We start from the raw sequence: 27,842 nt of genomic DNA, 5'->3' as shown, positions 1-27,842 counted from the left end.
CCTGTTAAAGCACAAACACAACCCCACAGGTTTCAGAGTAGCAGCCGTGTTAGTCTGTATCCGCAAAAATAACAGGAGTACTTGTGGCACCTTAGAGACTAACAAATTTAATAGAGCATAAGCTTTCGTGGACTACAGCCCACTTCATCGGATGCATAGAATGGAACATATAGGAAGAAGATATATATATATATATATATATATATATACGTACAGAGGAGTTGGAAGTTTCCATACAAACTATAAGAGGCTAATTAGTTAAGATGCGCTATTATCAGGTGTCACCCTTCCTGCTGCAGTTTTCAGGCTTTTAGCAAATTATAGTCCTTGTGGTTTGTTGACGTATCTTGTGGGGGCTGCATTTCAGAACAAGTACACTGGAGTGAATCCTCTGCTGTGCTGAGCTCATGCTTGGTGCAGAGTAGGCAAAAGCTTAGGGTTTAGGGTTTATGCCATCTTTCCCCATCCTCAATCAAGGGGCCTGCTGGGGGCTGAAACAGCCCCCAGTGCAATTTAAACCAGTCTAAAGACTGTTCTAAATTACACCAACTGCAGCAGTCCCATAGCAACTGCTTCACTGACCAAGGATTGATCAGAGCATCATGTGTTCCAGCTCAACAACAGCATACCCTCTATGCAGAACAGGAAGGGAAAACAGGTGGCACTGAGCTAGCTATGCCAGCTTTACATCACCCAGGAATCCCCCGCTGTCTCCTTTAGCATAGTTTTCCTGCTGTTTCCTTCACAGAGCGGCCAGATCGGGGGCTGAGGATGTGGCTCACTGTCTGTTCTATACTGTTACTGTGTGTCTTCTTGTAGTCTTCCATAGATAATAACTTCGGCTATTTATTGTCATCATCTTGAATTTTGGAGTGGTTTTCTAATTTTTTGAATTTCATATTTTAAACTTTCCAAACATACCGTAATGCACCTTTAAGGTAGACCACAAAATTCCAGTGTATCCTTAAAAACATTCTGTCCAAAAACATGTTAAAAGATTAAAACCTGGAGAGGGGATGTGAATCTTCCCATTGTGAATTGTGCCACCTAGCCCTAGTCAGTCATTGTCTGTGACTTCCTCTTTCTTGTGCCTGCATACAGAAAACTAGAATTACCAAGCTATTTCTGTTACACTCTATGGATATCTGGGTAGGTTGTGTTGTAATATACTGGTGTATCCCTACTGAAGTGTTGTAATGAAAATAGTACAAATACCTCAAGAGTAGCGTTGCAAGTATGTGCAGCAATATGCCATTACTAGTCAGTTTTGCCCTTTTAATTATACTGCATCATATTTTTGTCACAGATCCTTGATGATGGACAGTCTCCTAAACACAGTCAGTATCAGAATCGTGCTGTTCAGGAATGGAGCATACAGCAAGTTTCCCACTGGTTAATGAGCCTCAACTTTGAACAGTATGTTTCTGAATTCACCGCCCAAAACATTAATGGAGAGCATCTCCTTCAGCTGGATGGGAGTAAGCTTAAGGTAATGGACTGTCTTGGGGACAAACTTCAAATGTTATTTATTGTCACTGGAGATATTCTTAGAGAAAAAGAGAATTCCTTAGGAGTACAAAAAAGAATGGTGTATGGAATGAAGACAGACTATAATAACAGATATGGTACAGAGGGTCAGAGTATTACTAGAATCATTTAGATCCATTTTTTAAAGAAATTGAGACCCTTTTGCTTTGCAAAAAATGTGGGTGCACAGTGTACCCACATTTGCATGTACAGATCAGATAATTGTGTGCATAAGTGGTATTTGCATGCACATATTTCTCATCCAATTCCATTTTGTAAAAATGCGAGTCATGTAGGATGGTAAATATCAGCACACAAGAAGTAGAGGTAAAATATCGGTAGGCTTGGTACAATTCAGGTTTTTTAAATAATTTCAGCAAATAGTATCTGTTTATTGTCAAGCACTTTATCCAGTTTGCATTGATTTAAATTTTCATAGTTGCAGGAAATTATGGGTGGGCGGGTCAGACAATAATTATTTAATGAGAGTGTATATATTGAGATTCAAGAAGTTAAAGCTTTATAACTGTTAAAACACAAATTGTTAACAGCACATTTCAAAATATACAAAGTAAATATCCTTAAATCAACCTCTGATAAGTTCTCAAGCAGCATTTTCTCAATTTGCCTATCTGTTAATTCCTGTTGTTACCAATGGAAATATTTTCCCCCAGTTTGTGTGTGTATGGTGAAATCAGCGTTTACTGACATTTACCGATTTAAAAAAATCAAATCCTTCCAAGCCTAAATATTGGACTGCTGGTGAAGAGAGTGCCTTATACAGCTTTGCCTTTTCTAATCAGTCCATTTATATGTTTCCTTATCAGTCTCTTTCTAATACACATTTGTCTATCATATGTATCAGGGAAGGGGGTTGGCTGTGGATAGTATATTAGAACTAGATACATAGTTTAAAAGTTTTGATATATAAAGTGTGCATTAATTTATTGCAATGAAATCACGAGCATATTGCTGATAAAAAAAATAAAAACTGGAGTTATAGGGGCTCAGTATATGTGAAATTCAGGCCCTTAGTGTCTCAGTTGGACACACAAAATTTACAAACTATTTGAAAATTTGGGTTTTAACCTTTCTGTATCTCCAGGATTTTTTATGGGAGAAAGAATGGTCTTGTGGCAAAAGTAAAGGCTGGGACTTAGGAAATATCGAGTCTGTTCCTAGCTCTGCCACACACTTCTGCGACTCTGGGCAAATCACTTAACCTCTGTGTGCCTGTGTTTCTCAATTGATCAAAATCTTTAATATTCTATAAAGTTGTTTGATTTCCTTATGTGGAAGGCATCATACAATAGAAGGGCAAAGCGTTATTATTTTCAGTGCACTAACTTGATGTCGTGAACTCCTATTTTCTACCTGACTTTAACTCAAGCTTTGTTCATTTTTCACTGTCTTCTAGTTTAGTTGTGTTATTATTTAATTTACATAATTTGGCCATAAATGAAATGGTATGGGATTCTTTAATTCTCTTATTGTATTTCTTTCTTTAATATTAGGCCCTTGGTATGACATCCTCCCAGGACAGAACAATCATTAAAAAAAAGCTAAAGGAAATGAAAGTGTCCATCGAGAGAGCTCGAAAAGCTCAAGAAAAAATGGAAAAGCAAAGGGAAAAGCTTAGGAAGAAAGAACAAGAGCGGCTTCAAAGGAAATCAAAGAAACTAGACAAGTCTTCATCAGATGCAACAGAGGGCGCTAATGAGCAATGATGAGCCAGAACTACTACTATGTTAGTTAATGTGGAGACACTTCAGGCAAAGAAACTCAAGTTGTCTACAGTACCCCTCCCATTTTCTTGTGGTCATTACATAGGAATATGTACACAAATATGATGCTATAAATAGAATGAATAGGGAAGTTTATATTGTGTGACTACATTTTCCTGCAGTTACAATACATGCTCTTATTTTTGATCTGCTGAACAATCCAAAACCATTATTTTATTGTTGTTACTTGCAAGCTAGGTATCCTATTTTGGAGAAACATTGAGGGGATTTCCTTTCAAATGGCTATTTTGTATTGGGCTAGTTCTGTTTGGTAACCAGTGTGACAAAGAGGGATGTGGTCCATTGCATCACAACCACATTTTGAACAGGATCCCTGGTGGTTGATTGCAATGATCAGTGGAGATTTTTGAATCTGGGTAACTCGAGTTGTTCCCACATCTGTTACCATTGACTCATCTTTCTAACTGGAATCTCAGCTCTTTTACATGACTGATATTTAGTTCTGTCTGCTGGAACAGGCTACAGCGTGCATCAGTACCTTGAAATGCAACTGTTTTGCAAACGCAATTGTTCAGTGACTTGTAATTATATGCCGGAGATAAGGACAGGAGAGTCACTATCCTTTCTGGGCAAAAGAGGGGAGGTTGACACTCTTGTGAACTGTACAGTAATTTAACACAGAAAGGAGGCAAAGCTGGTTTACAAGGGGTTCCGAGGGTAACATTTATCCTCCTGATATCTGAGCAAGGCTGACTTTCTAACCTTGGCACAACAGATAGATCTTTAGAGTACACTGGTCATTGTGTTCATGGGGTGTACAGATAAACTTTCCTGTAACACACTAAAAGCTTCCTTTTTAAACAGATTCTGAAAAGAAAACTGGTGTTTAGAGGGGGTTGTATTTTTAAGGAAAACACCACATCTTCAGATTCCGTCTTCACTGAGTGCTGGGGGCAGTGAGCTTTGTGCTCTGACCTGCAGAGCTGTGATCTAATCACAACTGCTATCTGCTGAAATGATCTCCAAATTTGAGTCTGCTAAAGGCTTTCAGTTTTCAATGAAGTGCACTTTAAAAAAAAAAATAAGGCTGTTGAAAGAAAAACAAGATTTGCTAATATCAAGGCCAACTAATATAGGCTACAATATGGAAGAAGGTGACTAAATGCAAACCTGTCATGCACTGCTTGTTTTAAATAGAGTGTCCAGAGGACACCCCCACTAAAAATTCTGCCTTGAGGCATACTTGGCAGAATGTTTGGAATGCTTAAATTGACTGTTGCGCTATATACTTCAGAGATTTCTCGTCTATAGATATGTCTATTAATGAAGCAAACAGTACAGTCTGGCACTGTGTGGTATTACAGTCTCTTAGCAGCCTCTATTAAAATTTTCTTTATTTCACCAAATGAATGGGAGGACAATGGATCAAGCTTACATAATGGGAAGACGAAGATATTACATTATTGCTTTGTAGTCAATGCTTACTGTGTAGTAGCATTTGTAGGTTATAGCAACATCCGTCCCCTTCAATGCATTCCATAGGTATTGACATAAGTCAATAAGTAAATAGTAATCTCTGTGTAGTCAGTCATGCCAGCAGTTAACTCTTATTTAGTTAGCTGTTGATGCAAAATTAAAAACTTGGAGGTTCAGCAGACTGAAAGTTAACTGCAAATGCTGAATGATTTTAAAGGGATTTTTTCCCCCATCATATACTTTGACATTTACCTTTAAAAAAAAGCTCTTCTGAAGCTCAGAGTTCTAGAATATCTTAACTGGGATGCTATGCTCATATTATCTAACATTTGTCAAATTTTCATTTTTAATAATAGTATTTTTACCTGTAGAAAGCTTTGTAAATAGATACAACTTAGTTCATTCAGTACGAATAATCTGACAAATCTATTTAGTAATGGCTTCCTTTGTGTTTCCAAATCTACTTTCTACATGTTTCTGGTATATATTTCATTGATCTACAGACATAAAGTAATGAAACTGCTGTGAAAGACACTCTATTAAAACAGCGTTGGTATTTCTGGTAGGTCTTGGTGTTTCCTAATGCTGCCAGAGAGAAAAAGAGGCCATTAGTGGAGAAATATAATTGTGGGGAGAAATCACCTCTTCAGTTGAATCTTTCTATCTCCCTTCTAGGAGACAAATTATACTACAGTGTCATGGCGACCTGGTGAAACTAGTGCTCAGTTATTTTAGGAGCTTATGAAGTTATATTTAGGTAAGAGAAAGTTATCTGGAAGAAACTGGAAATATACTATTTTAAATACAATGTTGATAAATTCATTAGATGATTATTTTCTCCTTAAATTATGTTTACATGATGGTAATGTTTTAAGTGGTTGTATATAATAGACTGTGTGTGTTTTTCTATTTATGTTCTTTGTTTTCGTAAAAGCCCAAGGCAGACTACTGTGTGTGTTATGCATTGATTTTTCATTCTTGCTGTTTAGAACAGTGTCTAGTTAACCTCATAGTAAATCAGGTTCTTATTCTGCAGATAGCTAATTTGATTTATGTGCTAGTAATTATTGTTTTTACTGTTTTATAGAAACTTTAGAGCTAAATGGTGAATTTAAACTTTTTGTAATTATTTGAGTTTAAAATCTAACTTTTAAAAATAGATTTAATCAGTTAAAAATAAAAGCATAAAATGCAGAGTAACTAATGAAAACAAAGTGGACCAAGCAGTATCTGAGTTCTGATCTTCCTTCTATGGTAAGGTATGTTTTTAAGATTCCGTTTAATTAAAGATAGTTATGGATGTATGGCACACACAATCATGTCACAATCACAGTGTTTGTGACCAATATGGTTTGAGTTGTTACTGTTTCTACAAGACCATAAAAGGTTTATCACAATTTTTCTTTCCCATATTGAGAAATGATATGCGTTTGCCCATTACATATCTAATTAAAAACTCAGAATGCCTTTAACCACCCCACTGTAAGCTTCCCCTAAGAACAATGCTAGTTTAGAATAGTGTGTTACCTCTATCATAAGAAGGAACAGAATGGACAAATGTCCTGTACTGAATGAATAAATGAATTTTCTGCTCCCAGCCTAGCTGGCAGGGTATCTTCCACAAATGTGACTCTAAGCTACTTTTGTGGCTTACTGATCCCTGGGCAGCCAGTCACCGGTCCCAATGCGTAATTTAGAGCAGTCTCAGGTCTTCTGTAAGGTGTGCTAGCTTCCTAGGGGCTATTCTGCAGCCTGGTGTCCCTGGAGCACATCAGCACTCTGGCCATATTATCTCTAATCCAGCCATACAGCCTACGCCAGCTCTACCCCAGTTAGTTATTCTCCTGCGCTGGTGCACTCGCAGCTAGCTGGTTAGCTAACATTCACCCTGTTTTGTATGTGGTAGCTGAGTCCTGGAAGTTCTGGATCTGCTAGTGCCAATAGGTTTGGCAGCCCTAGTCTATGTATTTATGCACATCTTCTAGTGATCTTGATCTTCTAGTGATCAAGACTGTGAAAGACTGAATGAAGGAGGCAGAGAGTGGGATTTTTAAGATGTAGGAAATAGAAGATACAAAGGTGCTTTCATAGCCTTAGCCCCCGAAAAGCTAGTGTCTGCTCTGAAATCCAGCAGTAGCATTGAAACCATTCTGCAACAAAAGGCCATGGTTTATTCTGTACAAACTGCCAAATATTTATGGGTCTCATTCCCCATTGCCTGGCACCTTATGGAGCCATTTGCATCTGGGCAAATGAGTGCTAAAGGCTCTCATTCTGATTAGGTGATGTCGGACACCCACTGTGTACCAGTGTAAATGATTACATCAAGTGCAAAGCAATGAGGAACTCAGTCCATTTAATGTTGCATAATACAGATTAGTATTGTCCACCGGTTTTTGCATTTCATCTGACGCCTTAGCAGAGCTAGTGATGTTCATGTACATAAAGCCCATCACAATTAATGGAGTAAAACTAAATAGTGGAGCAAAAAAGTAACAAAAGCTGTGCAGAGCTGGGTTATGTTTATATATCAGCTTGGGTCGGTGCTTTTATGTCAGTAACCATTTATTGTGCCATGTTGGAGCTGAGACAATGCTGCATTTCTAAGCAAGAGTGTTCACAGGATCTAGAACAGCATTTCTCAGAAGCCACATCGGTCCTCAACTCCTATTGATGTTAGTGGGAATTTTGAATATATTTATCATCTGGCAACCTCGAGTCTCCGCACGTCCACTGCGCACACAAGCGCCTGCTGCCATCTGTGCAATTGTGTGGTGTCTAACTCATCAGCAGTTGCTGGTTAGAGCACACTCAGCTGCATTAAAGACAGGCAACCAGAGGCAATGATGCCCACCACAGAAGCTCAGCAGCAGGAGTACTGATTGTGTTCCTTGAAATCAAAGAAGGCATAGGTATCATTTTGCATATGTGTGGCTGGGATATACTGTTCTAGTCTAGTATCCTGTGCTATGGAACTGAAAATCAGAAAGAAAGTTTTGTATTTGCGTAGCCATATTTCTTTAAAAAGTATCTTAAAGAGCGATTTGTACAGGGTGCCAGATCTGGGATTTAAGGACAATTTTCAACAACAAGGTTTATGTGTCAATTCCTTAGCAGTGTTTTCAAAAGGATAGAAAAATTGTGTGTCAGAGAGGGAGACAAGCAAAATGTTGTTGTTTTGGGACCTGATCCTGTTCCTACTGGAGTTTTGTCATTGAGTTCAGTGAGAGAAGGATTGAGCCTTTTAATAGCACTTGCCTAGTCCTGTGCTGTGCCTCAACCAGAGAGCAGGCAAACTTGTTTATAGCTTTTGTTCCGTAAGCTTTAAAATCTCAGAAAACCTGTAACTTGGTCCAAAACTCTGAAAAATAGAAAGTTGTTTGAAAAAGACAGCATGTATTTGAGCAACCTGGAAGTCTTCAACAGTTCAAATGAAAGGGCAGAGTTCACAGAGAATTTTTTTTATCAATGATTCAGAATGAAAGAAATGAGCATTTCTAGAAATGAAAATGTTTAAGTGATGGGGCTTGTGGTTTGCTTTTTAACATACTTTTGCATTTGTGTGTGTACATATACACACACAAATATACACACTGTATTGAAGAGATTAGTTAATGTGTAGGTAACTGTGAGTTTTAGGGCTATATGCACATAAAACACACATCAAGGATTCTGATAATATGAAACTCATAAGAGCAAAGCTCTAGCAGTTTGTATAATAGATCAGATGTGTTTTTAGCCTCACTCACAGTTTTCATGTTATGTTTTATATACTTGATGGATCACAAGATTTTAAACAAAAGTTTTTATTAAAATCATATACAGACTGTTCCTCTGTACATCTCTCTGCATGTTGTCCTTGTGTTCTTTTGCCAGGATTGATTTATTAGAATTAGTATTACAAGAAAACTTTTTGTACATTTTGTAAACTTAGCTTAGATGTCTATTGGAGAGCTTTGAGCAGTTGATTCTCGGGCAGGATTGTGATGTCAGAAGTGACTCATCCAGTCATCACACCATGAGCTAGACGTCATGTGCATGTTTCACAGTCCTTTTCTTCAAAGCTCTGTGTATGTTTTATTGCATCTTCTGACATTTTCAAAACTGTCCTATTTGAAAGCTGTGATATCACAGTCATGAAACTGAGCCCTCTGATTCCCTACTGGCCCTAAGATAGGCCATCTTTCACTACCTGGCAGTGGGCCTGGCACTTCTGTTATAGCCAGTAAATCATGACTAAAGGGAGGATGTGTATGTCTTGTTGGGAGGTTTTGCCTTTAGCTCTTTGTGCTGCTTGTTTCTTTCAGAAATTTGGACTCTTTATTAGGCACAAATCTCCTAGTTTATCTGGCTTAATCATGTGCGATGTTAAGGGCCTTCAGCACTGTTTGGCTTTGGAGGAAGGTGCTTAGCATTTTACAGGATCAACCCCAAATTGAGCAAAAAAAAGGGGCCTAATCCTGCTCCTATTGTTTTCAGTGTGAGTTTTGCCATTGACTACAATGGGAGCAGACGTGGGTGTAAATGCAGGAAGACTCACAATATTGATGAAGTGTCCAGAAGAAACAAGAATTACATGGCACGAAAGACAATAAGGAAGCTTCCTCAAATGGAGATGACATGGTGCGCAGTGAACTTCCCCAAAATATATTTGCTTTCCCTGACTCATTTACTGTCATAACTCCTGCTTTTGTATTTTTCAGTGATGTTGCACTTATAAATCACTGGTAACTAACAAGTGTTATACATATTGCTAAAAGACTGGGCAGCTAAAAAACAGAAATGCACTGTGCGCCACTGTAAAAACTGGCTTCTTTTATTGTTTCTTTTTATCTTAGGGAGATAGTTATGCTTCAGAATTTTTTAAGGTCAAATGTGTATGAATTGCATGTAATCCTGGACTTTTCATTTGTACATCTTGGTGTCTAATCATCTGCATGGAAGAGACAATAGTGCCCTGTCTGAGCTTGTTCTCTTGTGCTTGGTTAATATGTACTTCTCTGGATTGTTGAGTTTCCAAAAACAACATTCCTTTACATTTGGTTATTTGGAGGCATTCAAAGCAAAACATCATGGTGGCCCTTTGTTTTCTTACAGATTTAAAAAAACCCAATCACCTTTGATTAAAATTAATTTGTTAGTGTAAATAAATTTCTTGCCAATGAGTATTATTGTTAGACAACGAATGCAATAAAAAGAGAACTACTGAAACTTGTTACAAGAATTTTTATTTAGTCTTCCCGCCTCTGTTATTCATTCCAGAATTAATAAGATGTTACCCAGTTTGGACAACTACTGCCATGTGTTAGGATCTGTCTATTGCAGAATAAGATAGGATGTGACTTTAAAACACAACAGCTATTCCAAAAAAGATTAAGCCACAGAAAGGCACTATTAGTGCAGAATAAGTGTCCACATGGCAAGCTTGCTCTTCTGGGCTATTTCTCCTTGTAAGCAAGCCTTTAGTTGTGCTTGTGGTGGCTTTCACATAATTGTTCGTTCTTCCTTTCCCAGCAAGTCTAAAGTTGATTTTAAACTCATCTGTTAGCTGGAAGATCAGGACAAATGGTGCAGCATTCAGGATTCAGGTTTGATCTTATTACACTCCATGATTCTTATCACAGGTCCTAGTGAGTGCCTCTTGCGGGCCACCCACTAGGATGTCTGGGGAGGGAATCCAAGCCTCTGAGCTCTGGATCCCCCATGGGTGGTTTAAACCTTTGGAACCTTGACAGGCTGCAACAGTGGTTCCTCCCTTGGCCTCTCTGCAACATTTCCTGGACCCTGAGGCTGTCTGTTACCCCTTGGAAATGGAGCTCATAAGCCCACCTGGCTCAGTCTTCTGTTGGGAGTACTTAGGGATCACTGGTGTCCACGAAGGCAGGCAGGGTGTTACATGATGGGTGAGCTCTCCCCTCCTGCAAAGCCCCTTACCCAGCTTGTGTGACTTTACCCTGCCTGACGCTTCCTGACTGACACCCCTGTTCCAGTGGGTTCCCTTATTTAAACAACTCTTGGTCACCTCCCTGCCTTTGTTCTGCTCCTGATGAGTCTCCACTTCAAGCTAACAATGGCTTTGTAAGGATGCAGCTGTTTTTTAGTATACCAAGGTCTAAGTACTGTTAGTAGTAACCTTAAGTATTTTCCATTGTCCCTGTCGGGTGTGTACCAGCTACAGAACTGTCAGCAGAGGTGGAACAACATACACATAGTTATTCATGACCGTTGTTTTTCATAATACAACTTCACAATATCAACCATAAATTGTAGAGACATATTCCCAGTGCATCACAATTTCGTTAAAAACCATACCACCGTGGCATTATATGGCTGATTTTTCTTAATGCAGTCTTGAAATGTAACACATCTGCTCATATATGATCTTCCTAAGTGGACCTAGAAAATAGGCCACTAGCAGTTCAGTGCAACGTAAATCGTTGGGGCCATGGCAAAACTTTTTAAAGAGAGCTGTATCACTTTTGGTAAGGCAAGTACAGTATCGTGTCAATTCACTCGTGACCAAACTGAAAATTGTAATGGGCATTTCTCATACCACCTTATGGCGCTGTTCTCCTGCTCAGCACAAATTTAATAACTGTATATAGCAGAAGTAACGGCCATCACTGCAATGGAGTTACTCCTGGCAGTATCTGGACCAAAATAGTCACCATTGAATCTGGATGGAAAAGGTTCTGAGTTCAGGCTCTAAAGTTCCCAATAGCTGGTGTCACCAAGTGTCATGTTTCAGCAACATGGTCACCCCACCTCAAGAGGGTGAAAGGATCATTTTAACTAAGGTACTAATGCTGTTCTTGTTTATTGGTATATTGTATAACTCACTCTTCCAATCCTGCCCACCTCCCCTCAACACAGTTGCTTCTCTCCATCCTTCCTACCACTCCCCACCACAAATGGATTCTATACAGTTTACTCCATAGTCCTGCAATGGCTCGCCTCCTATCTGCTGTGTAGTTTTCATCAGTATTTCCTGCTGGTCCTGTTTGGTGAGTGGTACCTTATGCTATGTTGAAAATTGTATGTTCCACAAATCTACCACTTGGACTGTAGGGGGGCTTTAAAAGGGGATCAAAGACAGATATCACTTGGAATTTCTGACCTCAGTCTCCCAAGGGAGGAGGTGGTGTGTAGAAGTGTTTTACTGTCTACAAGCATAGGCTGATCTTCCTCCTCTTCCATGTATTTTAGCAGCTGTATGTCAAATTGCAGCCATAGCTTTACATAAGTAGTTTCATGTGCTGTAGTTCTTTGCAGAAAATGCATGTGGGTAGAAGGCAAGTAAGAGGACTGTGTGCCCAGGCCACAGCCAAGTAGTGAAACTGGAAAAATGGCATGCAGAAAAAACAGACTTGAACCGTCGGTAGGTCGGGCTTGAAATGTGGCTGAGTCATTTGGTCCTGTTGCTAGAGATTTCTGCTAGAAATCACTTCACATGTAGAGTTGTGTTTAATGTCTGTGTTTCTGTTGTATAATTAAGCTGTATTTAAAGGTCACTCTATACTAAGTTTTTTGAGACAGCACTACCAGGGCCTATATTGAAGGTAGTGCTGTGTACAACTGCCAGTGATTAACCTAGAAAACTCAGGAGCTACAGGGAACCCTGTGCCCCTCACAGCAGGGCAAACAGTTAGTGACTGGGACCCTACAGGGTTCAGACAGACACGTATCTTGTGCCTATACAAAAGACAGACCAGATGAGATGGCCAGAGCAGCATAAGGCCCCAGTACTGACAACACATGGCTCCTCAGAGGCTAAAGAGTTTTGTAAGCATAAGATAATGTGTTTGCATGATTTTTAATGTACTGTGAGATACTACTATATATATATATATATATATATATAAATAAATGCCTGTAGCTATTCATTTAATTTTTCCCCATTCCATTGTTACGTCTTAGAATTCATGACTGACAGCAGAACATACATACCACAGCCATGAGGAAGAGACACAGCTACAATTAAAATAAAAACTAGGATCAATACAGGCTTTATTTTACCCAGGACCAAAAATTAGGATAATGGACAAAATGACGATTCCAAATCATTTTGCATTCATTTGAAGAAGCTAAAATCTAAAGATGGATCAGATTTTGTATAAGAACTCTGTGGTGTAATTTCTTTTAATAAAGATGAGAACATTCATGGTTACCAGGTTTACAATCAACTACATTTTAGACGCTGTACATCAATTAATGAATTAGGAAAAGCACAGGGAGTAGTAAAGCTAAATGTTGTTGATAATGAGCCACTGAGTATTATGATGCCACAATTTCAAATTAAAAAAATCAATATATTGCTCAGCAGAAACATAATACTGTAAAGATCAACATTTTATTTATTTCAGGTGATGTTTTTCCTTATAAGAATTTTGTTTACACAGTAATTAACCACAAGACTAGAGCATATTCCAGAACGAAGTATATTTGAAGACATGACTTTCTATTAGTACTTCCCCCAAAAGGGCCCAGTTTGTTGTTTGGAAGAAGTTGGGGAGGAGGAAGCTGTGCTTTCCCTACTGTTCATATTAAACAAATGCTGCAGGGAGAGAAGCTTCTGGGGGAGCCAGTTTGTTCCCCCTAAAATAAAGGCAAAGGAGCACACAGTGCATTCTCTGGGATTTGGGGGTTAGGTTCATGCTGGTACTGATGCAGAGTTCCTCAGAGCACATGCAGTTTGCACCAGATGTAAGGCACCTCCGCTCTGTTCCAGACCCAGGCTCTTCACTGCTCTGAGGAAAGCACATGTGGCTTCTAGTTAGCTTCCACGGGTGGTTGAGGTGGGGTAGCCCTAACCTGTGCTCTGGTTCCCATGAGCCATTGGGCTGTTACAGCAGTGAGCAAATAGCCAGGTCACAGGAATGCCTTGGCCATGCCTCTCCCCACCCCCACTAGAGCTTGGGCCCACCGGTGAAGAAAGGGTGCAGAACTGATTCTGCACATGCTGGCATGACCCCTAGAGTAGCCAGTGAGGGGCCATACAGTTGCTTTGTATTCCCCTTGAGCTAGACCCCAGCAGGCCCTAAGGTGTTTCTGTAAAAACAATGCATTCTCCATCTGACTGGAGTTGCTGCTGCCAAAAACTGTGCTGTGATTAGAAAGTAATCTAGTAGTGCAGAAATTAAAAGCTTCCTTAGATCCGCAAGTCACAACAACCTAGCCTAGTAATGGTACAGGAAATTTTAAAAAAAAATTGTTTTATCCCCTTGTAACTCACTGGTAGCATCCACACCCGAGTTGCTCACTTTGCCCAATGCTCTCTCCCCATTAGCAGCACTGACGCTAGATGTGTCTGGAAAAGTGGCTCAGACATCACAGAGAGCATCTGGAGCGAGCAGAGTCTAACCTGAACATGGAGGCAGGGGTAGCAATAGGGAAGGGAACCAAGAGCAGCTCTCTCTATTCTTTGGCTGATAATACATCAGGCCTTTTTTAACCCTAGGCTAGAATTCTACCTCGGAGGCTGACATTTTGCTCTCATGGTTTAGAACAGGGGTTGGCCACCTTTCAGAAGTGGTGGGCCAAGTCTTCATTTATTCACTGATTTAAGGTTTCACGTGCCAGTAATCCATGTTAACGTTTTTGGAAGGTCTCTCTAAGTCTATAATAGATAACTAAACTATTGTATGTAAAGTAAATAAGGGTTTTAAAATGTTTAAGAACCTCATTTAAAATTAAATTAAAATGCAGAGCCCCCTCCCCCCCGGACCGGGGGCCAGGACCCGGGCAGTGAGAGTGCCACTGAACATCAGCTTGTGTGCCATAGGTTGCCTACCCCTGGTTTAGAATATTACTAGTCCCTCCACCCATCCTCATCCAGCCATGGGTAGAGAGCTTTAGGACAGGTTGCCTAGATACTTGCTCCTGATACAGTACAGCGTTCCCCTGCTGCAGATCAGGCAGCTAGCACTGAGGTGATACTGCTTTCACATTTTCAGTCATTCCTCATAACTGTTCTGTGCCCTTGACATCTCTCTCCCCCACTCTACAGCTGAAGAAAGGGCAAGACAGTGGTTAAGTAACCTGTCCCTAGCAACACAGCTGTCCCAGAGTTCACTCTCCAAAACCATACTGCCTCTCCTCTTGCCAGAGAAACATTAGCAGAATGCTTTAGCCTAGAGGAGGTGGAGTAGCATATTGGCTAGCAGACAAAGGTCATACGAGCCTCACAAATACAATGATTACACAGAGTGGACTGTGTCATTCTAAGCAAACAGCATTATAATAGTTTGTTTGGTAGAATCCTTTGGCGTGAGTGGCAGTTTCACACAGCATGGTAATTAGACATATACTGCACAAACTGCATTCTCTGTGCTAAAGGCCTTCCCTGAGGTGCAGTTTTCACCACTGCTCTCCTGGCTGTATGCGGAGACCGCAGGCTCCAAGGCACTGTTTGGTTAAGGCATTTCAGATCTCTTCAGAAAGTAGAGATTTTTGAACTCATTCCTTGAAAGGTTATTTAAATCATACACCTAATACTCTAAATGCAGGCAAGAGTATGTCTGAGAACAGGTTCATGATAAGGCAACACATGGGTTTCAAATGATTTCTGACAGCATAGGGAAAATTGGCAGAGGGGTGAAAAGGAGCCCCCCCCAAAGCACTTGGGTTAGTGACCCAAACCATGAAATGACGTGTTTATTCAACACTGCCTCCACTCTTTTACACACTAGGCAGATCATCAACTCTCCCAGAGAAACAGAATCCTGAAGTCTGATCCCACTTGCTAACCCAAGAACCAACTCATTTTCAGCTATTTTCTTTTAATGTTGAATTTGTAATTTACGTCCACAGTTTGTTATTGGCCTGGGATCTTCCACATTAATCCTACACACATTTTTTTAATCTTTAAATCCATTTCCATTCACTACTGAACAGAACTTATGTTATTTCCTTGAGGCGAGGAATACATTTTCATGACTTATGGCAATGTAGCTTGGACTTAGCAATTTAAAAGAAACTGAACCCTCCCCCCTAACAAAGTCTATCCAGAGTGAACTATAGTTTGCAGTAAAGAGCTCTGTGGAACACCGTGCCTATGAGCAGTTTCCCAGAATGCACTGCTGCAACTGAACTTCCCTCAAGCACTGAGCCATTCTCAGCATACACCTGGGTCACGGTAGGTTTTGCAGAAACAATGTTCTGGATCCGGATTACCTGAAGAGGGAAGAGTTACAGGCAGTCAATACAGAAGGTGTCCTACTTTTATAGTCGCTGATGTTCAGAGTTCAGCACAGACAGGACATATTAATTTACGCTAGATCATCGTAATGGTCCCTTCTGACCTTAAGATCTGTGCTCCCGCATAACACAGGTCATAGAATTTCACCAAATGATTGCTGCATTAAGCTCACAACTAGAGCAGACTGTTCAGAAAGCTCTCCAGTCTCGATTTAAAAAAAAGACTTCAAGTGACGGAGAATCCACCACATCCCAAGGTGAGTTGTTCCTACAGCTACTTAAGCTTACTATTAAAAATGTGCACATCATTTTTAGTCTGTATTTGTCTAGCTTCAGCTCAATACCTTCGTCTGCTAGATTTAAAAAACCCTAATTCAGAAATACTCGTCCTTTTTTAGGTACTTTTAGACCATGATCAAGTCACCTCTTAACCATCTCTTTGTTAAACTAAATAGATAGGACTTTTTGGTGTGCTTTTCTGAACCTTTCCAATCTGTCAAATTTTAAAAAGATTTAAACCCACAGGACCAGATTCAGCCACTCTTATTCACACTGAGTAGCATCATACTGTTCAAGTATTCCCGTTGGTATTTTAACTGTATATTCTCACTGAAATCACACAAGAGCAAGGATTGCAGAAAGCAGCTCACTAGTAGCCATTATAAAATCTAAAGGGTAAATGAGAAAGAACAAGGACAAATTTAGCCTTGCTCTATTGTCAGGCAATATTTCTTTTACGAATACAATTAAACTGAGCTAGCACCAAACATGTAGTTCAACAACATTTAATTAGACTGCAGCTGCAAAGAAAGCAGCCTGGAATTGATTGAACGATCAGATGGAGATTTTTTCTGGTGGTTACGGAGACATTTTAAGAGATGTTATCTGGCAAGGCTCACAATGGTCTGAGTTCAAGCTCTTAAAGTACATTTGGAGTCTAGCCACTAGTTAGGAGGGAAATGGAGTCTGAAAGGTTATGCATGGGTAATTCCTTTTAATATGAAATGTTAGCTAAGGGGTGGAATTTTCCAAAAGTACTGAAATGACACAGAAGCACAAGTCAGTCCATGGGACTTGAGCTCCCTACCTCAATTTAGTGCTTTTGGAAATCCCACCCTACCCATCCATGTATCACCTTTTCCATGGCTGTAAGCTGTGCTCTCTTGGCAGTTGCCATCTTGCAGGTCAAAAAAGCAAAGCGGGCTGTGACTTTTTCCAGACCCATCTACTTTAATTTATTTCTGACCACAGCCCACACCTTCCCAATCTTCTTCACTGTACATATGTCCTGCCCTTCCACCACCCTACCTGAAGAAGCACTTTCTGCTTCATGGTTCACAGAATCCAGGGTGAAGTCAGCTCGGATTTAGGATCAAGGTCCAAGCAGCTGGAGGGATTGTTTCAGTGAGGGTGGCTGAGAGGTCACAGCTGTGCAGCATGTCGAACATAACTTGTTGGGAAAGTGGGAGTGTAGCCACAATAAGGCAGGGGCACTGGGCAGATCAGACTCTCTGCTCTGTCCTGTAAGCTGCCATCCACTGGGTAAGTTTTATCACTATCTGATGAACTCCATATTGATAGCTCTTTAAATCTCTGTCATCTTGGTATCTAAGTGTTTTAGCAAGTCAAGGCATGGCTTGTTGCTTGTATGTTGCTGGGAAGGCAGCGAGGAGGACCACAGCTTTGGCAAGTCTACACTCCAGAGGGAGCATGCTCTCTCAGGTGACCTACTGAAGTAGTGCCCATTCTCAAGAACTATCTGAGCCTGATTAACCGCTACTCCAGTTAATGTCAGCATAGCTCCTCAGATATCAGTGCAGTTACTCGAGCCTCGGTCCAGAGTAACGCAATGGTGAATCGGGGATATCAGCTAGGATTTTCTAAGGGACCTAAATGAGTTACACCCATGACTCCCATTGAAAGTCAGTGGAAGCCAGTTGCTTAACTCCAGCTGAGATTTCCAAAGGGGCCTTTCTGCTTAACTTATTTCCTGATTCCGATGCATTTAGTTTTATTCAGGAATGTTAACAAAAAAAAACTTGGATTCACATAATCCACAATAACCAGTGCCTTGAGGTTATGGCTAAAGATACCATATAATAGAACTGAAATGTTTCTCTCCTTCAGCGCCATTAAATGCTACAGAGATTAGCGTCAATGGCGGATTTTTCTGCCTGATAGCACTATTCCATAAAAACCAGACTGAAGTATTGCTTTAAAGCTCTGCATTGTTCTTCTGTTTTGTTTTAGAAGAGACACTCCAATGTCTTGTCTACACACAGATTTTGTATTAGTATAGCTATTTTGGTTAGGAATATGGAGTCGGGGGGGGGGTAAATGTGTTTGTTTTAATGGAAATAATTATTCTGGTACAACCCCAAGTGTGGACACAGTCATACCAGTATAAAGGTACCTTACACCAGAATATTTTATTCTCCTTCCCGTAACGGAATAATCTGTACCAGTATAAACACTTTCATACTTGTATAACTGCATCCACACTTCCACACTGGGGGGGGGGGGCGAGGGAAGAGGGCGCAGTTGTACCACTTTAGTTATATTGTTCTAGTTAAAACAATATAGTTTTACAGTATAGACATGGTCTAATTTACCAAAAGAATCTGTCAAACTAACCTCAGAACCAGGAAGATTCTCAGGATCATAGAAGAGCAGCTTCATGCCATTGGGATGACATCCTCCCCAAATATCCCCAGTGTAAGGATCAACAGATAAGTTATCGACTAGTGTGTCCAATTCCAGCACCTATCAAACATGGGAGAACCCAACACAGTGACACACACGTCGAAGTCACAAACTTCATTTATAGCCTCTCTTTATTCATTCATAATCAGCATATTTCTCAAAGGTATTTATGCCTTTCAGTAACACTTAAAAATTTGGACTGAAACCACCATAAGATTTTCCCCTCACTACACCTTTTGTCAACATGCACCATCTGCTGTACTGCCCAGATATGACGGTGATGAGGACATTATAAATATTTACATATTTGCTTCAGCAACTCATTCCCAGCTTCTAGAGCTGAAGGAAGGGGCATATTATTAGCCCTAGTCACCTTCAAGCCTTATGTTTTTATATAGGTGTGCATGGTGCATTACAGGCATGGAAGTTACAGGCATGAAAGTTGGCAGTGTCCCTCCCAGCTAGGACTGATGACCTGAATTAAAATGGAACAAAAAGAAAAGAGGAGACTGACTCTTGGGGCCAGCAAGGAGAAGACACAGATCAGGTGGAAAGGAAAGCTGTCCTTGGGAAAGTTATCTACTGGGATGCTATCAGCTGCCACACTGGGTCATACCCATGGTTCTTCTTGTCCAATATCCTGTCACCAACAGTGGCCAGGCACCTGATGCTTCAGTGCGAAACCCCAGTGTAAGAAGTCGAAATTGGGCAATTATGGAAAAAACTTGTCCAGAGGGGTTTCTATCCTTTCCAAAACTTTTATTCATAAATAATCTTATCCAATGTAACTGCAGATGTTCCCATTTCCAGGTAACTACCCAAACAAAGGCCTCTTCCTTATAAATTCCTCAGGGCAGAGGCAATGTCTTTGAATATCTACGTACAATGACATGCATGCCAGTGGCATCATGTACAAATATTTAATATTAAAAATAGATCATCTGCATAGTGGGCCAGATCCTTTCTCCTCTTTGGCTGGGTTGTGCTGCTCCAGTGGCTTAAAGCAGCCTTAAAGCTGGTGTAATCAGCCCCTTGAGAATTTCCCCACCATCGGGGAAAATCCTATAGCAGCAGCTACTAAACCATCAACTCAGCGCCTGGTATAGGGAATGCGAATGGAACATCTCTACATCTGCTGATGCCCAGCTGCTGGAATGGCCTTGGAAGAGTGTTGACAGTCTTGGTATTTCAGAGCAGCCCTGAGGCTGCTCTGGTTTATGCTGGGGACCAGGACGCAGCAGAACCAATTCCAGAATCTGAGGTCTAAGTAAGAAATCCATGGAAAGGAAAGTAAATTGAAAATATGGAAGAGTTAAAGAGTTAATCCTGCCTGAGCGGGGTAGACTATATGATCTCTTGAGGTCCCTTCCAGCCCTATGTTTCTATGGTTCTATGATCCTTTGTGAAGGTGTGGGGGAGGGAAAGAGACATGAGTGGCTGAAGAGACATTAAAAAGCTGGCATTAGAAATAGCTAGGTGAATTGGTTCCCAAATCAGAACATCCGAGTTCCTACCTGGAACGGTCGCCTGTTAATTCACTCTACAGGCATTTATTTCATGATCTGAAATTTTACCCAGTTTGTGTGTTAACCCCCAGATCCCATTATTATACAGGGAACAGTAACCAAACCATTTGGGGCAATTTACAGAAATACCAACAACAGGAGCCCCTCAGCTAATACAGATGTGTGAAACATGTTACAGCCTGTTCCACAGGCCCACAGCAACCACAAGCCATAATTACCCTAGCATATCAGGTGTGTTACCACCATCTCATAACACCTGCCTTATATGCTATGGGGACCAATTATCTCTAGGCAGGAGGGAAGTAACTCCCATTGACATAAAAAGGGAGATGTCCAAATCCCCAGGCAGGAAAATTGGAATATTTATGTTCTGTAAATTGCCCTCTGTTTCCCAGTCAGATACTACTTGCTGCTCTGAAAGCTGCTTTCTGTTTGCAGGCTGCATTAATGAATGAGCACTAACTGCATCAACAGGTCGATAACGCCTCGAAGGAGAACGTGATCAGGGCCAAACTCAAGGTTCATTTTAGGGTTGCTGGTATTAGGCTGCAGTGAACAATAATAATGGCTCACATGAAATTCCACAGGAATACCTCTCCCCTCAGTACCACAAGAGCCAACCACAGCCCCCCAGCAGTTTTGTTTGCATGTATATTAACACATTCTCTACCCATAATCAGGCTATGATTGAGAGATCTAGGCTACCTAAAGGGTATACACTACATTTCAAACATGGATTAGGTTCTTGTTCTAAGTGGCAAACCGCCTACCTTCAATTGAGTTAGACTCCAGTTAGCATGTTTTTCCATAACATGGATACTATGAGCCAGCAGGTCAGCAACATAAACATACCTTCAAACGAAAGAGTCTATTAACAAGGTGTCTACACAGAGATAAAAGTAAAAGTAAATTGATTCTTTAGTTGTAAGCATTGATTTTTAGAAGCTTTAAACTGATATTCTGAAATGCTTATAAGAATCCCAAGCTGTCCACACACTGAACTCAAGACAGATGGCTAAAGTACTTGGTGTTCCAAGGTGTTTTTAATGTAACAACCAGGACTCCAATCAATAGTGTCACAAATACATATTTTGTAAAAATACCAGTCACAAATTGTACAAATGGTTTACACTCTGAAACAGGCTCCCAGGCTGTGGTAGTCTGTACAAGTTAAACGAACAGTTGCCCTTATTACAATTTTAGGAGGAGTATTATCCATTAATTCTTGCAAGCATTTAAAAAAATGCAAGTATCAGGTTGGTTAAAATGTAATTTCTTTGATATTATTGGATAAAATACCACCAATAGTTGAATAAAATTATATAAAAGTTATATAATCACTTCAGATTACTTATTACAACCATATTTTACAAAGAGCACCCAGTCAACTAACCAAATGTACACCCACAAGTCAATTTAGAAGACTAACCACACAATCTGCACATGCAAATATTTGCATGTAAAATTCAGGAATATTGTCTGAGTTTCTTTTCATCATTTGGTCCATTAAATGTATAAGGAGACCAAAAGAGACTTACTTTTTGTCTGGTGAAATGTTAATTCCATTGGCTGAGTAAAACCCAGAGGCTACCTCTTTAACTTCTGTTGGACTGTAGTAGACAACATTTGACCAGGTCAAGCCCAAGAACATCTCCAGGTACATCAAGATGGAGTCAGAGAAATAGTGGTCATTAGTAGCGTAGAAGTGATCAGGTCCCAGAGCCACAACATCATTCAAGCTGAAATAAGAAAAATGGAGTGAACAAATTTTACAGAGGTTTGAGAATTAGTGTTCATGTAGTGAAAATTATAATTATGTATGAAACTGGATTACAATAGAGAACAGAGAGAGGTGCCATATACAGCTTTGAACAAACTTAAATTGGTATCTGAGGCACTCGTAAACCAGATGCTAGCTCATGCCAAGGCTCCTGGGCCTCACTGAACACTGACAAATGCATAGGTAGAAACCAGTCTGGCTCACCTGCATGTTAGCATTTTAACCTAGATCAGGGACTCTCAAACTTCATTGCACCGCAACCCCCTTCTGACAACAAAAATTACTTTATGAACCCAGGAGGGGGGAAAAAAATTAAAGTTTGAGCCTACCCGAGCCCCACCAGCTCAGAGGGGAAGGGCAAAGCCAAAGCTCAAGCCCCACTACCTAGGGCGGGGAAGCCAAAGTCCAAGGGCTTCAGCCCCAGGTGGGGGGCCTGTAACCTGAGTCCTGCCACCTAGGGCTGAAGCCCTTTGGCTTGGCCCCAGGTGGTTGGGCTCGGGCTTTGCCCCCGGGTGATGGTGCTTGGGCTTCTACCTTCAGTCCTAGGCCCCAGCAAGTCTAATGCCAGCCCTGGTGGCTCCATTAAAATGGGGTCACAACACACTTTGGGGTCTCGACCACAGTTTGAGAATCCCTGACCTAGATCTTAAGTTGTTAAGAATGTGTTTAGACCTGATGAAATGCTTGTCAGATGTGCATCTACTGATCTCACTTATAACATATGTAACCCAGGGTATAAAGTTATATTGAGCATTTGCATTGTAAACCTCTGTAACTCAAACAGGAGAGAATCTTTCTCTAATGCAAAAACTGGCTTCCTACAGGCTGCCTTTTAAACCAAATGAGCCATTGTGAGACAAAGAACAAAGACTTTGTTAATTGCACTCCTCACCCTCTCTCTCCCCATCACCCTCTTCTCCCCCACGGAGAAACAGGGTTCTTTTTGCTTTGGACTCTAAAGGGGCAAGAATCACTAAGCACAAACAGAAGACCCCCCCAGCTGTTTTGCCTGAGTTAGCCCTAAAGGAAATATGGAGTTTGCTTATTATAGAAATTTCTATTACCTTTTGTCATCTAAGACTAACTCATTTGTGCGTGTAAGTTACCTGCTTTAACCTTGTATTTAACTCTTATTTCCTTTTCCTAGTTAATAAATCTTTCGTTAGTTTATTACAGGACTCGCTAAAAGAGTTGCCTTTGGTGAGAGATGTGGGGTACAACTGACTTAGGGTAAATGACTGGTCCTCTGGGAATGGGAGCAATCTGAATATTGTTGTGATTTTTGGTAGAAGGAACCATCCATCACTGAAGCAGGCTTGCCCGATCAACAAGATAGCCCAAGGGGACTGTATGTCACTCCATGGTAAGGCTGGGGAGTTCACACTTGTTACTTGGTTGGTGAAATCTAATTACAGAGCATACAACCAATGTGGTGTTTGTGCCCTATTTCCTGTCTGCCCTGTGGCCGGACCCCACATTCATGATCCAGTCCAGACAGCAGGACATTATCATCCTGAGCACACTGGTCAGGGTTGGTTCAGTGTTTGGGAGGGTTCGTGACATTTTACTCCCAAATATGGAATGAAGTCATTTAGGACCAGATCCACAAAGGGACTTAGCATTGCAACACCTAGCTTATAGGAGCCTTGAAAAAAATCACTGGAATACACAAAACTTGAGTTAGGGTATGTCTGCACTACCAACGTTAAAGCGCAGCCTCACCTCTGAGGTGAGGGCCATAGCTGCTGAACTATGAGACTTTCCAATGTGGAAAAAAGAAAAAGGAGTACTTGAGGCACCTTAGAGACTAACCAATTTCTCTGAGCATAAGCTTTCATGAGCTACAGCTCACTTCATCGGATGCAATGTCTGATGAAGTGAGCTGTAGCTCAGGAAAGCTCATGCTCAAATAAATTGGTTAGTCTCTAAGGTGCCACAAGTACTCCTTTTCTTTTTGCGAATACAGACTAACACGGCTGCTACTCTGAAACCTTTCCAATGTGGGTCTCTCTCAATCTCTCCTGTTGAAGCAGTTCCACTTTAATTAAATACGGATAGGGCCAAGGCACTGTAAAAAATCACGCTGCTCAGTGCACTCACTTGAGAGGTGGGAGACCCCTGTTCAAATCCCTTCTCCTCTTGAACTAGGGTCTCCTACATCTCAGGTAGGAACCCTAACCATTGGGCTAATAGGCTATAAGGGATGTTTGCCGTCTCTTCCACCCCCCATTTGTTTTGCATAGAGTTAAGGGTGTTTTGAGCACACCTACTGGAATGGGTCTTGCAGGCACGATAGGCGTTCCCCCCACCTATCTTCCCCCGATCAGAGTGGCTTAGGCATCCAAATGCCCAGGTGCAGAAACTAAGGGACTTTTACAGCAAAAATGTAGGTGCCAAGTGAATGTAAGTGCCTGTGCTGTTAGGCAGGGGTTTGTGGGTTGCCGTGGTGCCTAAAGCTGACAGAGACCTAAACCTGGGCTTTTAAGCACCCACATCCCTTTGTGGATCCACGCCTTAACTTACAAAGGAGACGGGAGAGAAGCGTAGTAGCTTGGCAGTATCCAGATGTGAAGTACTGATGAAAGCAGCGGGAAAACATAAAATGGAAAGGTCCTCTAGGGTTTACGTTTCCTTGAATATAAATTGAGCTTTAACAAAAACAGCCTTTAGCCAAATGGAGACAGGTGCTGTGATTTGGATGCAGTACCTCGACAGAAGTTCGTGGCGGATAGTTTTTAGGTGTACAAGAGCGTTTTCATCTTCTACAAATTTAAACACCTCAACTGTGCTCTTGAATTCCGGATGATTCACAACGAAGAGGTACACGGAGTCATCTAAAGAAAGAATGTGGAAAAATTGTTGAGTTTCACAAAAAGGACACAGCAGCTTAAATGTCTGTGTCTGGTATGTTATCTACCTCTACCGCTGTAGTATATAAGCGCCTTTTGATGTATTTACACTCAACACCCCTGTGAGGTGGTGGGGGGGATGCCGATAGACTGAAGGGTCTTCTACGGACAGAAAGAGCCTTTAGAGGATGCCACGTCTCTATCAGTCATTCAGTACCAAAAAGCTGCAGAACCAGCGCTTCATTTCAGCCACAAGCCAGTCTCCCTTTGTGGTCACTACTGTGCAGTGAGCTAGAAGAGAAATGCTCATTGTGCACAGGCTCTATAGCCGGGCAACAGAGTTTCAGTTAAGGCTCATAGCACCAGAACTGCAGAATCTGAACAGTGATGGAGGCATTATATTTCCATACACTGAGTTGTCTTCTCCTACTCCCCTTACTAAACACCCATGCCGTAAAGCGTTCAAAACCTGCAACTGGTTGCTGCGGTGATATTACAGGGCATGCTGTGCCTCCAACTCTTTTGCTGTTTTTCTGGGAGTGCGACCTTAGTGATATCTTATGGGTCTCCCCTCTAATCAAGGGGGAGCCCCACAGCTCAAAGACTGGGTCCCTGCCTTCAGCACCCGTTTCCCACAGGAGCTCCTCCAGCAGGTCCAAATGATCTTGAACCCTTCTTGGAGGCTTCCCCTCTGGGGAGCTATACAACCAATGTGTTTGCAGTGACACAAGACAACCTTTCCAAAACAAGACATCATTTATTAGTTCTCAGGAACCCAGTGTGCAGGGACATCCTGTTAAAATAGTAAAGAAAAGGCTAAAACACACAACTCCCCCTTAACCTGGCAGCTCTTCCTTTCTTGGTTAGGAGGGTCCCTCTTTGCCCTGGCCTGGAAGACAGACAGCATGCCTGCAGCTGTGCAACAGTCCCAGACTGGAATACTCTTCTCCCACAGGCAGAACAAATTCCTTCTCCCAGCCCCTTAACACTTATGTCCTTTGTTTCAGGTTCCAGTGATGGTGTTTTCATGAGTGCTGCCCTTCCCAGTGTTCAGTTTGTGGTCACATATGTAATCACCCACCCATATTCCAAGACACCAGGTGTCATTAAAAAAATTAATGGTCTGGTGCTGTTCCCCACTGGAGTTCCAAGGTAGCTCTATCCATGTGTTTATAGTTCATTCATGCCAGCCCAGACATAAATACGTGACCCACGCCCACTCCATTCAATGCTTATTCCTTCACTCCTGATGTATCTGTCTGGAAAAAAGTTAACCCCTTGAGACCAAGTAGGACTAGGCCAAAATACAAAAGTGAGTGGACAAACTGTGTCACACATAATCATAGAATCATAGAATATCAGGGTTGGAAGGGACCCCAGAACGTCATCTAGTCCAACCCCCTGCTCAAAGCAGGACCAATTCCCAGTTAAATCATCCCAGCCAGGGCTTTGTCAAGCCTGACCTTAAAAACCTCTAAGGAAGGAGATTCTACCACCTCCCTAGGTAACGCATTCCAGTGTTTCACCACCCTCTTAGTGAAAAAGTTTTTCCTAATATCCAATCTAAACCTTCCCCACTGCAACTTGAGACCATTACTCCTCATTCTGTCATCTGCTACCATTGAGAACAGTCTAGAGCCATCCTCTTTGGAACCCCCTTTCAGGTAGTTGAAAGCAGCTATCAAATCCCCCCTCATTCTTCTCTTCTGCAGGCTAAACAATCCCAGCTCCCTCAGCCTCTCCTCATAACTCATGTGTTCCAGTCCCCTAATCATTTTTGTTGCCCTTCGCTGGACTCTCTCCAATTTATCCACATCCTTCTTGAAGTGTGGGGCCCAAAACTGGACACAGTACTCCAGATGAGGCCTCACCAATGACGAATAGAGGGGAACGATCACGTCCCTCGATCTGCTCGCTATGCCCCTACTTATACATCCCAAAATGCCATTGGCCTTCTTGGCAACAAGGGCACACTGCTGACTCATATCCAGCTTCTCGTCCACTGTCACCCCTAGGTCCTTTTCCGCAGAACTGCTGCCTAGCCATTCGGTCCCTAGTCTGTAGCTGTGCATTGGGTTCTTCCGTCCTAAGTGCAGGACCCTGCACTTATCCTTATTAAACCTCATCAGATTTCTTTTGGCCCAATCCTCCAATTTGTCTAGGTCTTTCTGTATCCTATCCCTCCCCTCCAGCGTATCTACCACTCCTCCCAGTTTAGTATCATCCGCAAATTTGCTGAGAGTGCAATCCACACCATCCTCCAGATCATTTATGAAGATATTGAACAAAACCGGCCCCAGGACCGACCCTTGGGGTACTCCACTTGATACCGGCTGCCAACTAGATATGGAGCCATTGATCACTACCCGTTGAGCCCGACAATCTAGCCAGCTTTCTACCCACCTTGTAGTGCATTCATCCAGCCCATACTTCCTTAACTTGCTGACCAGAATACTGTGGGAGACCGTGTCAAAAGCTTTGCTAAAGTCAAGAAACAGTACATCCACTGCTTTCCCTTCATCCACAGAACCAGTAATCTCATCATAAAAGGCGATTAGATTAGTCAGGCATGACCTTCCCTTGGTGAATCCATGCTGGCTGTTCCTGATCACTTTCCTCTCATGCAAGTGCTTCAGGATTGATTCTTTGAGGACCTGCTCCATGATTTTTCCAGGGACTGAAGTGAGGCTGACTGGCCTGTAGTTCCCAGGATCCTCCTTCTTCCCTTTTTTAAAGATTGGCACTACATTAGCCTTTTTCCAGTCATCCGGGACTTCCCCGGTTCGCCACGAGTTTTCAAAGATAATGGCCAATGGCTCTGCAATCACAGCCGCCAATTCCTTCAGCACTCTCGGATGCAACTCGTCCGGCCCCATGGACTTGTGCACGTCCAGCTTTTGTAAATAGTCCCTAACCACCTCTATCTCCACAGAGGGCTGGCCATCTCTTCCCCATTTTGTGATGCCCAGCGCAGCAGTCTGGGAGCTGACCTTGTTAGTGAAAACAGAGGCAAAAAAAGCATCGAGTACATTAGCTTTTT

The 27,842-nt window shown here is 41.6% G+C and overlaps 2 protein-coding genes across 12 annotated transcripts in view; one reads left to right on the top strand and one right to left on the bottom strand.

Moving 5' to 3' along the window:
- Positions 1 to 9,959, top strand: part of PPP1R9A (protein phosphatase 1 regulatory subunit 9A) — a 261,698-nt gene extending 251,739 nt beyond the window's left edge. For all 11 annotated transcript variants that reach the window (XM_073333895.1, XM_073333897.1, XM_073333905.1 and 8 more), the window contains 2 exons: positions 1,307 to 1,489; positions 3,042 to 9,959. In XM_073333895.1, the coding sequence (XP_073189996.1) occupies positions 1,307 to 1,489; positions 3,042 to 3,254 (396 nt within the window). In that variant the 3' untranslated portion in view covers positions 3,255 to 9,959. The remainder of the gene's footprint in view (positions 1 to 1,306; positions 1,490 to 3,041) is intronic.
- Positions 9,960 to 12,738: 2,779 nt separating this feature from the next.
- LOC140907605 (serum paraoxonase/arylesterase 2-like) overlaps positions 12,739 to 27,842 on the bottom strand; it is a 49,642-nt gene continuing 34,538 nt past the window's right edge. Inside the window, exons 5-9 of the mRNA XM_073333907.1 lie at positions 24,661 to 24,787; positions 21,712 to 21,912; positions 20,944 to 21,025; positions 18,579 to 18,707; positions 12,739 to 15,920 (exon numbers count right to left, since the gene is read on the bottom strand). Coding sequence (XP_073190008.1) covers positions 15,762 to 15,920; positions 18,579 to 18,707; positions 20,944 to 21,025; positions 21,712 to 21,912; positions 24,661 to 24,787 — 698 coding nt within the window. The 3' untranslated portion in view covers positions 12,739 to 15,761. The remainder of the gene's footprint in view (positions 15,921 to 18,578; positions 18,708 to 20,943; positions 21,026 to 21,711; positions 21,913 to 24,660; positions 24,788 to 27,842) is intronic.

The sequence above is a fragment of the Lepidochelys kempii genome, chromosome 2, assembly GCF_965140265.1.
Source record: "Lepidochelys kempii isolate rLepKem1 chromosome 2, rLepKem1.hap2, whole genome shotgun sequence".
Taxonomy (NCBI): domain Eukaryota; kingdom Metazoa; phylum Chordata; order Testudines; family Cheloniidae; genus Lepidochelys; species Lepidochelys kempii.
Note: the sequence above shows the minus strand (reverse complement) of the source record. Positions and strands in the feature narration are given on the sequence as shown.